At 55.7% G+C, this 12366-nt stretch overlaps 1 protein-coding gene across 2 annotated transcripts; it reads left to right on the top strand.

Moving 5' to 3' along the window:
* NOL6 (nucleolar protein 6) lies at positions 1–12108 on the top strand. 2 transcript variants are annotated; one of them, XM_022551652.3, is made up of 26 exons: positions 1–151; positions 1206–1406; positions 1495–1611; positions 3056–3235; positions 3575–3743; positions 3960–4094; positions 4172–4335; positions 4422–4542; positions 4748–4806; positions 4889–4990; positions 5193–5308; positions 5479–5656; positions 5814–5936; positions 6488–6636; positions 6788–6863; positions 7103–7243; positions 7388–7505; positions 7587–7741; positions 7833–7996; positions 8390–8542; positions 8756–8853; positions 9637–9761; positions 9884–9973; positions 10353–10547; positions 10664–10765; positions 10941–12108. In XM_022551652.3, the coding sequence occupies exons 1-26, from the start codon at positions 98–100 to the stop codon at positions 11088–11090; spliced, it is 3435 nt and encodes a 1144-aa protein (XP_022407360.1). In that variant the 5' UTR covers positions 1–97; the 3' UTR covers positions 11091–12108. The 2 variants fall into 2 exon arrangements, with proteins under 2 accessions (XP_022407360.1, XP_022407361.1); XM_022551653.3 differs by lacking the exon at positions 1–151 and adding an exon at positions 158–453.
* Positions 12109–12366: the final 258 nt, after the last annotated feature.

Here is a 12366-nt window from a genome sequence, read left to right on the forward strand (position 1 = left end):
CATATCTGCCGCGGTTTGGGCATTTCTGTCAACGTGGGAAGAAGTTGTGCAGAGCAAGTGGACTTTAAACCCGAAGTGCGGGAGCAGTACGGGAGGGATGGGCCCCGCACATAAGGGAGCGCAGCATCGCGGAACTGCCGGGGAGCCGGAGGTGGGTGAGCCATCTGGGAGGAAGGAATGCGCAACGTGTCGGAGATGGCAGAACCTAACAGTTCTCTAGCGAGGGCACGAGAACGGTCCCTTCTGGAAGAGCCCCATTTCCCCTGATGCTTCCAGCCCAGGGTACCGAGACAATCCGAGCTTGCTAAAGGAGATGGAACTTGGCATTATCCGGATGGAAATAGTAAAGACAATTGAGCTTCTCTCTGTTTGCTAGCTCTACACCTTGAAACTGAAAAAAAACCCACCCCCTTCTGCGGCTTGGGTCTTTTCCCTGATGAAGTCCTCCTGAAGGTTGGACGGGATCTTCTTCCCTCTTGTGTCTAGTTTTGTGCTCTCCACGTGGTGGCGCTCCTGGAGCGCTACAGTAAGGCTCTCCAGGGTGTGGGATCGTGGAGGGGGGCGGGGCCCAGGGCTGTAGAGGAAAAGGTTTGGGATCCCGCAGCCCAGGGTTCGAAGCCTGCTCACAGTTTGGGCATACCAACTGGAACCTCTAGCTCACTGGGCTTCGTTCGGGTGTCCGTTTTCTGCTAGGGTTATTGTGAGGATTGGATGATTTCACTGAGTGTGTCCTTCAGAGTCAGTAGGCTCTTCCATCATTGAGCACTTAATGTATACTTATATAGTTTATAGTCAGGGCTTGCTGGGGCAGGGTGTGTGTGTGTGTGTAACCTGGCAGGATTTGGATAGAGCAAGAGTGGAGATGGCATTTGCAAAGTCCCAGGATTAACCCAGCAGAAGAGGAAGCTCCTGGTACTTACAAGGACCTGAGGCATTGCTTAGTGCATGGCCCAGTCAGCTACTACCCCTAGCAACTTGTACTGTCAGGTAGATGGGGAACCCTCAACTCAAGGAGTTTTCAGCATAGAGCTCAGTAATGTTCTTTTAAGTAAAAATTATTCTGAGTTTTACACAATCTGACTCCTATTCAAGAGAGACCAGGAGCAGGTAAAGCCTTTACCCACATCCTGTCATGGTGGCACGTCAGGCAGTGGACGCTAGATATCTGTGATATCATCCTGGGTTCTCCCTCTCATTGGCCACAGGTGATGGCGTCAGCTCTGGAAGGCATAGGCAAGGAGGGGAAGAAGGAATCCTCAAAGAAGCGTTCTGGTTCTCCAGTGGAGGGCCTCCTGCAGCCCGTGAAGCTCAGCCGGGCAGAACTGTACAAGGAGCCTACCAATGAGGAGCTGAATCGCCTTCGGGAGACTGAGAGTCTGTTCCATTCCAGCTTGCTTCGTTTACAGGTACCATTGGGTGGCTGGGAATTGGGTTAGAGAGGTGGGCCTGAGACACTGAGGCTGAAGTACTACTCACCCCTGCCACTTCTTACAGGTAGAGGAGCTACTGAAGGAAGTGAGGCTGTCAGAGAAGAAGAAAGAGCGGATTGATGCTTTCCTACAGAAGGTCAACCAGCGGATCATGAGGGTGCCCTCAACCCCTGAGACAGAGGTAAGGCAGGTAGTGGAGGGAACTGGAAAGCCCAGAAGAGGTCCTTAGGGGCCTTGTTATTCTCTGAAGGGGATGGGGTGCTAGGGAGCTCATTCTCACTGCCAGGAGTCTCAGCTATGAGTGCAGTCAATTATATGTTCATTCATTTAGCAAACACGTGCCTTGCAGTAGTTGTGTTCTTAGGGTACATCAGTGAACAAAGCAGCCTATGTTCTAGTATTAGACTTAGGGACGATAGATAATGAACACGACAAGTAAACTGTATGGCAGTGTTAGATGGTGGTAAGTACTATGGAAAAAGGAAGAAGAACAAGGTAAGGGGATTATGGGAATATCAGAGGGTGAGAGTGTTTGGCAACTTTAAGTAGCGTGGTTGAGGTAGGCTTTATTGAAGTGACATTTGTGTGAAGGAAGTGAGTCAGGTATATAGATATCTAAGGAAGGGAAGGGATTCCAGGAAGGGAAAATAGCCAACACAAAGGTTCAAAGGCAAGAATAGGTCTGGTATGATGAGTTGGGAGATTGGGATTGACATATATACACTAATATGCATAAGATGGATAACTAAAAAGAACCTGCTGTATAAAAAAATAAAATTAAACTAAAAAATTAAAAAAAAAGAATAGGTCTGGTACATTCCTTGGAAAGAATGAGGGGAAGATAGAAAGAGGTAAGTTCAGAAAGGTTATGGAGGAGGGGGGCATATCATGCAGGGCCTTGTGCACCAAAACAAGGACTTTGGCTGTTGCTCTGGATAAGATGGGGAATAACTGCAGGCATTTTGTTTGTGATCTAACTTCAGTATTAAAAAGTTCACCCAGGTTTTTGCGTTAAAAGTAGAATGGAGGGGGCTTCCCTGGTAGCACAGTGGTTGAGAGTCCGCCTGCCGATGCAGGGGACACGGGTTCGTGCCCCGGTCCGGGAAGATCCCACATGCCCGTCTGGGAAGATCCCACATGCCGCGGAGCGGCTGGGCCGTGAGCCACGGCCGCTGAGCCTGCGCGTCCAGAGCCTGTGCTCTGCAACGGGAGAGGCCACAACAGTGAGAGGCCCGCGTACGGCAAAAAAAAAAAAAAAAAAAAAAAAAAAAAGTAGAATGGAGGGGGACAAAGGTGAAATCAAGGAGACTAGTTAGAAACCTATTGTACAATGATCCACTGAAAAATGGCTCAGACTAGGGTAGAGGAGAGAAGTGGTCAGTGTCTGGATACCTTTTGAAAGTAAAATGGGTGTTCTTAACAGAGATGAGTCAAGATGATTTAAATATTTTTAGCTTGAGCAGCTAGTATGGAGTTGTCTTAATAGGGAAGACATGTTTATAGGAAGATCAGAAGTTTGGTTTCAAACATTTTGACATGTTGAATTTGAGATGTCTACTAGACATCAAGGGGACATGTTAGGAAGGCAGTCAAATTAATACGTGTCACTGTCTCTGTCCCCACAGCTGACCAACCAGGCATGGCTCCGGGATGGGGTTCGAGTCCCCCTCCACCAAGTGCCCTATACTGTAAAGGGCTGTTTCCGCTTCCTGCCCCCAGCCCAGGTCACTGTTGTGGGCAGTTACCTTCTGGGCACCTGCATCCGGCCGGACATCAATGTGGATGTGGCATTGACCATGCCCAGGGTGAGGTTCAGAGTTTGGGGAATGGAGAGGTCTGCCATTTCACCACCTACAAATCCCTTGATCCCTCTCTTTTTCCCACCTCTCGCTTGCCGGGGCATTGAAATCTGAATTCTAAATCCAAAGAACAGACCACTGCAGTTGTCCTGAGGGAGCTTAGATTTGCCATTTGGAACTTTGTCTTCCTCATCTGAGTTGTGGTATTGCTAGCCTTGGCTTAAGCATCCTGGCCAGCAGATGGGGTTGCCAAGCTTTGACCTTGGCTTCATCTCGGCCCCCAAGTTCTCCAACAACAAGGACTTAAGTGACTGGCCATCTCTCTCTTCTCCTGACCCCCTCCAGGAGATCCTACAGGACAAGGATGGGCTGAACCAGCGCTACTTCCGCAAGCGTGCCCTCTACCTGGCCCACTTGGCTCACCACCTGTCCCAAGACCCACTCTTTGGCAGTGTTCGCTTTTCCTACACCAATGGCTGCCACCTGAAACCCTCGCTGCTGCTGCGGCCGCATGGTGGGAGGCATATACTGGGTGGAGGGCACTGTATGGGGTGACAAATCCAGTGGGGGAGGAACTAGGGCCTCAAGTCCACGGTGGGAAGCTTGGGCCTCAAGTTGGAGGGGAAAGGTGTAAGGCCCTCAAATGGGGAGCGGGGGCGGTGTGGGTGGTACAGGGGCTCCTCCGGCTCCAGGGGGCTGCAGGGTCTCAGCATCTCCCATCTCCCCCCAGGGAAGGATGAGCGTCTGGTCACTGTCCGTCTGCATCCATGCCCTCCACCTGACTTCTTCCGCCCGTGCCGCCTGCTGCCGTCCAAGAACAATGTGCGGACTGCCTGGTACCAAGGGCAGAGTCCTTCAGGGGATGGTGAGTATCAAGGTGGAGTTGGAGGGAAGGGTCTTGCGGGGACTTCTCCTCTCACGACTTCCCCTTTCCTCTCACAGGTAGCCCAGAGCCCCCCACCCCCCACTATAACACATGGGTCCTGCAGGACACAGCCCTTGAGTCCCATGCGCAGCTGCTATCAACCGTGCTGGGCTCAGCCTCGGGGCTGAAGGATGGTGTGGCACTTCTGAAGGTCTGGCTGCGGCAGCGGGAACTGGACAAGGTGAGTGGGGACTGGCCCAGCTTCCCTGCCTCACTGAGTGGTGGGTTGGCTCTGAGCTCCGGCCTTTCCCTCCGTCTCCCCCTCAGGGCCTGGGAGGATTCAGTGGGTTCCTTGTCTCCATGCTGGTTGCCTTCCTGGTGTCTACACACAAGATCCATACCACCATGAGCGGCTACCAGGTCCTGAGAAGCACCTTGCAGTTTCTGGGTGAGGCGGCTGGACTCGGAAAGGCCAAGGGCCCCACTCTTACCCATCAGGGATCATTTGGTCTCTGGTCCTCAGACAGATGAGCAAACCGAATCCCAGAGGCAGGCAGTTGCAGCCACCTGTCTGGAGGGTGGGTGTCACGAGGGCTGGGTCCCTAGGGAGGGGGATACCTTCTGACACACCCACCTTCTCTGGCTCATTTCAGCCAGTACAGATCTGACGGTCAACGGGATCAGTTTGTGCTTCAGCTCAGATCCCTCCCTGGTGAGTAGGGCAGTGCTGAGTCTGGGCAAGGCATCCTGAAGTTAAGGCCCAGCCCTGACTGGCTTCTCTCTCCCCCTCCCAGCCGGCCCTGGCTGACTTCCACCAGGCCTTCCCTGTTGTCTTCCTGGACTCCTCAGGCCGTCTCAACCTCTGTGCTGATGTCACTGCCTCCACTTGCCACCAGGTACAGGTGTCGCCCACTCCTGGCTTCCCCAGATGTCCCAGCCCAGACCCTGTCCCTTCTGCCAGCACCAGAACCCCAGAAACTCCTCTCCAGAGACCTTTGGTCAGGCACGTCTCTGGGTCTGGGCACTGTGTTCCGTAAGGGGAGGGGTGCAGTGCTGGTGGTCTCACGCGGGAGTTCCCTCCTTACTCTGTGGTCCCAGGTGCAGCACGAGGCACGGCTGTCTATGGTGTTGCTGGACAGCAAAGCTGACGATGGGTTCCAGCTGCTGTTGATGACTCCCAAACCTATGGTCCGGGCTTTTGACCACATACTGCAGTAAGTTTCGGGGTGCCAGGATATGCCAGTGAGTCCTGTGTCCCTGGGGCTAGTGATGGGGCAAAGGTCCTCAGGCAAGTGCTCAGATAGATCATCCTGGGGGTGGGGGTGGTGATACTTGGGACCAGCAGTACCTGATTCCCCCTCATTGTCCCTCTCTGCCCCCCCAGTCTCCATCCACTGAGTCGCCTGCAGGCAGCGTGTCACCGACTAAAGCTGTGGCCAGAGCTGCAGGATCATGGTGGGGACTATGTCTCAGCTGCTTTGGGCCCACTAACCACCCTTCTGGAGCAGGGCCTGGGGTCCCGGCTGCACCTGCTGGCCCACTCTCGGCCCCCAGTCTCAGAGGTGAGATGGTGTTGGTTGGGGAGTTTGTGGGACCAAGGGGGTTGGACCCAGGGTCCCAAGAGATACAGAAGACACACCATCCCTCTCACTAGAAAGTGGGTTTCCAGACCAAGCTGTGGGATGCTTGGATTAAGCTCAGCCTTTCTACATCCTACAGTGGGACATCAGCCAGGATCCACCGAAACACAGAGACTCCGGGGTCCTGACCCTGGGATTGCTCCTCCGGCCTGAGGGGCTGACCAGTGTTCTCGAGCTGGGTCCAGAGGCTGACCAGCCTGAGGTGAGGAGCCCTGGAGTCTGAGGGGTGATTTGGTCCTGTCTTGCATTGGAAGGAGTGGAGTGGACTGTCCTCATGCCACCTGGATTGAGGCCTGTCAGGAGACTTCTTTCTTTTTTCTCTTTTTTGCAAGATTTATTTATTATCTATTTAGTTAGTTTATTTTTGGCTGCATCGGGTCTTAGTTGCGGCACGCGGGATCTTTGTTGAGGCATGCAGGATCTTTCATTGTGGTTCACGGGCTTCTCTCTAGTTGTGGCGTGTGGGTTTTTTCTCCCTAGTTGTGGCATTCAGGCTCCAGGGCGCATGGGCTCTGTAGTTTGCGGCCCGCAGGCTCTCTCGTTGAGGTGCGCGAGCTCTGTAGTTGTGGCACGCAGGCTTAGTTGCCCTGCGGCATGTGGCATCTTATTTCCCTGACCAGGGACTGAACCCACATCCCCTGCCTTGTACAGTGGATTCTTTACCGCTGGACCACCAGGGAAGTCCCCTGTTGGGAGATTTCTGACAGAGCCCTTCTTTGTTGATCTCTACCACTACCCCTTTCCTCTTCCCAGGCTGCTGACTTCCGCCAGTTCTGGGGATCTCGCTCCGAGCTTCGGCGTTTCCAGGATGGAGCCATTCGGGAAGCTGTGGTCTGGGAGGCAGCCTCTATGGCCCAGAAGCGCCTTATTCCCCACCAGGTGGTCACTCATCTCTTAACGCTGTGAGTGTTAGCATCTGAATGCCAGGAGGCAGCCATGGGCTGGGGAGCCTTTTAGGAGGGTCTGGCCCAAGTTTTTGGGGTGAGCAGCCCACATCCAGTAGCTCTCGGCATGGCCCCCAGTGCCCACACTGTGCCTGTGCCCCTTTTCCAGCCATGCTGACATCCCAGATACCTGTGTCCACTATACGGGGGGCCACCTGGATGCACTGATTCAAAGCCTGAAAGAGGTAAGGGCTCTGGTTCAGGGCTTGGGTTAAGGCTAGGGACTGTAGAGTAAGCAGCCTGTGTGGCTGGATTTGGGGGTGGGGATGGGGGTGGAGAGCCCCATCTTAGCCAGGCTGCACTTCCCAGAACGTCCAGCAGGGGACCCCCTGGCTCTGCAGCAGCAGCCTGAGCCATGGCTGTATCCCAGGTGGTGGGGCTCTTCTGAAAGGTCGTGCCCTCCTGTCTTTCTTTTCCCTCTCAGACCTTCAGCACAGGTGAGGAGGCCTTGGCAGCTGCAGTGCGTTGCTACGATGACCTCAGTCGCTTGCTGTGGGGACTGGAAGGTCTGCCGCTGACCGTGTCTGCCGTGCAGGGAGCTCACCCAGTGCTGCGCTACACTGAGGTGAGGCGCAAGGGGCAGGGAGCTCTTTCTGCTTCGTGACACCCACCTCTACTCCACTCACCCAGTATTCTCCCTTCCAGCTTCTTGACTCTGGGCACTCCCTCCCAGTCCCAGGCCTCTTCCTCAGCCCCCCTTCTTCCATAGGTGTTCCCACCAACCGCAGTCCGGCCAGCCTACTCCTTCTATGAACAGCTGCAAGAGCGGGCCTCGCTGTTGCCCCGGCCTGACAAGCCCTGTCCAGCCTACGTGGAGCCCATGACTGGTGAGGGAGCTCTTGCGAGGGGGTGAGAGGGACTGTTCTCGCCCCAGGCCGCAGGCTGAGGCCTCTCACTCTTCTCCACAGTGGTATGTCACCTGGAGGGCAGTGGGCAGTGGCCTCAGGATGCTGAGGCCATACGGAGGGTCCGGGCTGCCTTCCAGCTGCGCCTGGCAGAGCTACTGACGCAGCAGCATGGGCTGCAGTGCCGCGCCACAGCCACGCACACCGATGTCCTCAAGGTTCGGCTGGTGCAGGGCAGGGATACCCAGGGAGGGAGGGGACAGGGGTGTCAGGGTGGCCCGCCTCCCATGCCATCCCCTCTTCCAACAGGATGGGTTTGTGTTCCGGATTCGTGTGGCCTATCAGCGGGAGCCCCAGATCCTGAGGGAGATGCGGAGCCCCGAGGGGATCATCTCCTTGAGGGACACTCCCGCCTCCCTCCGCCTTGAGAGGGACACTAGGCAGTTGCCCCTGCTCACCAGCACCTTGCATGGGTATGGCCACCCCCACAGGCTCTTATGTCCGTAGACCCTTTCCTGGCCCCATTCTGCTCTCCTGGCCATCTGTCTCGCTGGAAGGCCGGTTGGAGAGATGAGTTCTGGAGTCAGGCAAGTGCCAGAACTCTGGCCCTGCCACTTCACTGGCTGTGTCCCTTGGGCAGGATTCCCCCTCCCCTCAACCTTATTTTTCTCATCTGTAAAATGGGAATCATGCTAGGACCAACCTCTTGGGGTACTAATCAGAAAGATGTGAGATGATACGTGTAATGCATTAGCACAGAGGCTAGTGTTGGGTAAAGTTGAGTAAGTAGCAGCAGCGGGGCTGAAACACTGTTCTTGGGCCCTGAGGGCCTCACTGTCATGGCCACTACCCTCCTCTCCCCGCAGACTCCAGCAGCAGCACCCAGCCTTCTCGGGTGTGGCTCGGCTGGCCAAGCGGTGGGTGCGCGCCCAGCTCCTAGGTGAGGAGCTCACCGATGAGAGCCTGGACCTGGTGGCTGCTGCCCTTTTCCTGCATCCTGAGCCCTTCACCCCTCCCAGGTGATTCCCTCCACCTTTCCCCTAGCCAGGAAGTTCCACTGGGGCCAGCTTTCATCCCCCGTGCTTCAGTCCACATGGGAGAGGTGGCTGAACCAAGGGACAGAAGGGGTTCTAACCCCCGCAATCCACACCAAGGGGCCTAGGCTCTCTGGGCCGTGGGGGGCCTGGGCATGTGTGACTGGCCCAGATGCTTTGCTTACCCCTTCCTCTCAGCTCCCCCCAGGTGGGCTTCCTTCGGTTCCTTTTCCTGATATCAACCTTTGATTGGAAGAACAACCCCCTAATTGTCAACCTCAATAACGAACTCACTGGTAAGTGGCAGGATCAGGGTCGGACTAGTGCAAGAACTACCCTTTGTGGATTGTAGAATAGGACAGGCAAGGGTTTTCCCTGTCGGTCTGTTAGGTTTTCTCTCTGCCTCCCCTATCCTGACCCTGACTGCCTGGGGGGTAGGGAATTGTTAAGGAGGAAGAGGACCAAATCAAGCCTTTAGGGAGCTCCAAGACTGTAGAGATATGGTTTGCCCATGTGATGATCAGAAACACAGCAGACTGGGGATGGTAAGCAGGCTACCTGGGGGGCTGTGAAGGGAAGAGGAGAGAGGAAGAGGGGCTCTGAACACCAGGTGAGAAGTCTTACGGTGGGGAGCAGGGAACGGTTCAGGTTAGAATACATGCCCAGACCTCTTGGGTGCGGGGTCGGTGCGGGGGGGCGGGCGGGTGAGTGGTGATTTCTGGTTGTAATATGAGGAGCTTCTGGTCCCAGCAGAGAGGAAGGTATCAGCTTTCTAATTCCCCAGGTGTGTGGGAGCCCAGGGTAGGAAGGGGCCAGGGGCAGGCCTCAGCTTGTGCAGGCCCGGAAAGCAGACTGGGTTGCCAGGCAGTGGAAAATTCTGTTTCTGGTCCCAGGCTGGGAGTTTAACACCCTGCCCAGTTGAGGCAGATGCGGTGTCCCTTTCATCGCTTTTGCCATTTGGGGGATGTTGGAAAATCCCTGTGATGGGCAGCTGCTAAGTGTACAGTAGGAGGACCCAGGGCAGTAGAGGGTGTCTGGGGGGAGGAGTAGGCTGACCCAAGACCCCCTCTCCTCCGCAGCGGAGGAGCAGGTGGAGATCCGCAGTGTCTTCCTGGCAACCCGGACAAAACTTCCCGTCATGGTCATCATTACCCCCCAGGATCGCAAAAGCTCTGTATGGACACAGGATGGACCCTCGCCCCAGGTTTAATTTCATTCCTGCTCCCAAATGTGTGGTTTTCTCCCCCAAGGAAAAAGCAGGCCCAGCCTGAGCTATGAGAGACCTGTGGTCAGGTGTGACCTTTCTGATGTATGTGTGTCCCCCAGATCCTACACCAGCTCATGGTCCTGGCAGCCGAGGCCTTGCCCGTCCTAGAGAAGCAGCTAATGGATCCCCAGGGTCCTGGGGACATCAGGGTAAGCCCAGGGCCCAGACTGCTTCCAGGGGCTCTGGGGACTCTGCCTTTGAACCATGGAAGTCTGGAGCTCTAGGGGCCCCTGTTTGGTGAGACTGAATCCAGAGAAGGCGTTGCAGCTGCCCACAGCGCCTGGCAGTGGGGGAGCCTGCAGGAGAATCGGGGCCCTGGCTTCACACTTCTACCCTGCGCTCCTCCTGGGGACCCAAGCTGCCACCAGCTGGGTCTTGTTGTTCCTGCCTTCAAATGAGCATTTGGGCCCATAATGGGTGGGTCAGACAAAAGGGAAGGAGGGAACCAGAGTGGGCATGTGGAGGGGTTTGTGGTCCAGTTCCCAGCTCCCAAGTGGGCACTGCTGAGCACCCCTTACCCCTCCTCAGACAGCGTTCCGGCCACCGTTGGACATGTACGACGTGCTGATCCACCTGTCTCCCCGCCACATCCCCCGGCACCGCCAGGCTGTGGACTCGCCAGCTGCCTCCTTCTGCCGGGGCCTGCTTAGTGAGCCGGGGCCCTCCTCCCTGATGCCCGTGCTGGGCTACGATCCTCCTCAGCTCTACCTGGTGCAGCTCAGGGTAGGTCCTCAAGGGCTGACTGACCCTGGGGAGGGGACATCCAGGTGGAGCTGGGGCCGTGGAGGTGGCTCTCAGGTGTCCACCTGTAATCTTGTCTCTGTCCTGCCCTTTCCTAGGAGGCCTTTGGGGACCTGGCCCTTTTCTTCTATGACCAGCATGGCGGAAAGGTGATCGGTGTCCTCTGGAAGCCCACCAGCTTCCAGCCCCAGCCGTTAAAGGTGAGCTGGCTGGGGACAGTTGTCTGTTCCTGAGTGTGTACATGTGTTCCACATGGGCATGTGTGTCTGTGTGTGGTTCCACAAGTGACCCGGTGGCAGGTGTGAAACGTGTGTTTTGGTGTCTCTGCGTGTGCCTCTCGTGACACTTCCATCTACATTTCTCTGATTCTCTCAGGCCTCCAACACAAAGGGGCGCATGGTGGTGTCTCAAGGTGGGGAGCTGGTGATGGTGCCCAATGTAGAAGCCATCCTGGAGGACTTTGCCATCCTGGGCGAAGGCCTAGTCCAGGCTGTGGAGGCCCGAAGTGAGAGGTGGACCGTGTGACCTTCAGCCCAGGAGCAAGCTGTAGATGGACAACAGGACTGCAGACCTCTGGAGCAAGATGTCAATGCCGTGACCACCCTTGCTGCATATGGACCGTCCAAGGAGGGCTTGCTGGCCCGAGCATGCTGAATCATCCCCAGCAAAGCCCTGTCCCAATTTTCTGTCTGATGCCCCAGCATTGGGGCAGGGGCCATGGTGTCCTGTGGAGTCCCCTGAATGAACCCAGGAGATCCATCTACTTGTCAGCCTGGCCTGGGCCTTTTTTATTTTTTCCTTCCCAGGCTGCTCCCAGAAGCCCGGAGAAGAGGCTGTGTGCCCAGGGCTGAGGCTCTGTCCCCACCCCTCTGCCAGGATGTGTGCCTCAACCTCAGTATGCCCTTCGGTGCATCGTCAGGCCTTTTAAATGGGGCTCAGAGAAGGTGTGGCACTGCCTGAGAGTCACAGAGCACGAGCACTGAGCAGTGGAGAGGGGGCTACGTGGGATGAATACACCGCATTGAAGGGGCACAGTGCCCTCCTGTGTTGGTTCCGCTTCATCCCGGGGTGGGGACATGGAAAAGCACAGAGGACAGGAAGGGGCTGGGTGGGTGAAGGGGTGAGGGGGACTGGTGGTCCCCCATTCAGGAGAGATGCAGAAAGCACTGATTGCTGCCCTGGCCTCTGGTGTCTGAGCCCCTCAGGCTCTGTGCTCCTGCAGTGGTGGTGCAGAGGTGAGTGGGACCCAAGACCTGCTCTCCAGGAGCTCCCAGTGCCCTAGGGGAGGGGGTGCTGCTTCCTTTCAGCCTGGTCCACACCCCCCTTGCAGCAGCCTCTCCCTAATCCTGGCTGTTTTTCCAGACTCAGCTCAAACAGTGACTCCTCCTTAAGCCCTTCCTCGCCCTCAGCCTAAGGTGCGCTTTCTCTCCTCTGAAACATTAGAGCAGTTACTGCCTGTTCATTTCTCTTTGCAGTCATGTACAGTGGCGTGAACTCTCTTGTTTTAAACTGTGATTTAAAATTAAATCATTTAATTTCCCTATGTTATTGGCTTGTCTGCCTATTCTGCATGGTTTTGACCTTGTCTCCTAAATGTAAGCTCTTTGAGGGCAGGAAACATATTTGAACAGATTTCATGGCACCTAGTACAGTGCTCTGCCCAAGTAGGATACAGGTGTGTGCAGAAGGGGCACCTGGCCCAGGCAGATGGAGGACAGGGCAGGCCACCAGAAGACTTCAAGGAAAAGAGCATCATGATTTGTCATCTCTGCCTAGAATGGGTAGGGTTTTGATGGTGAAA

The sequence above is a fragment of the Delphinapterus leucas genome, chromosome 6 (assembly GCF_059928025.1).
Source record: "Delphinapterus leucas isolate spDelLeu-1000000601 "Yukka" chromosome 6, BTC_Dleu_Yukka2, whole genome shotgun sequence".
NCBI lineage: Eukaryota > Metazoa > Chordata > Mammalia > Artiodactyla > Monodontidae > Delphinapterus > Delphinapterus leucas.

Coding starts and splice junctions, on each gene's coding strand:
- NOL6 (XM_022551652.3), top strand. CDS start 98: ATGGGCCCCGCACATAAGGGAGCGCAGCATCGCGGAACTGCCGGGGAG. Junction 1,612..3,055: donor CCTCAACCCCTGAGACAGAG/GTAAGGCAGGTA, acceptor CTGTCCCCACAG/CTGACCAACCAGGCATGGCT. Junction 4,807..4,888: donor TCAGCTCAGATCCCTCCCTG/GTGAGTAGGGCA, acceptor TCCCCCTCCCAG/CCGGCCCTGGCTGACTTCCA.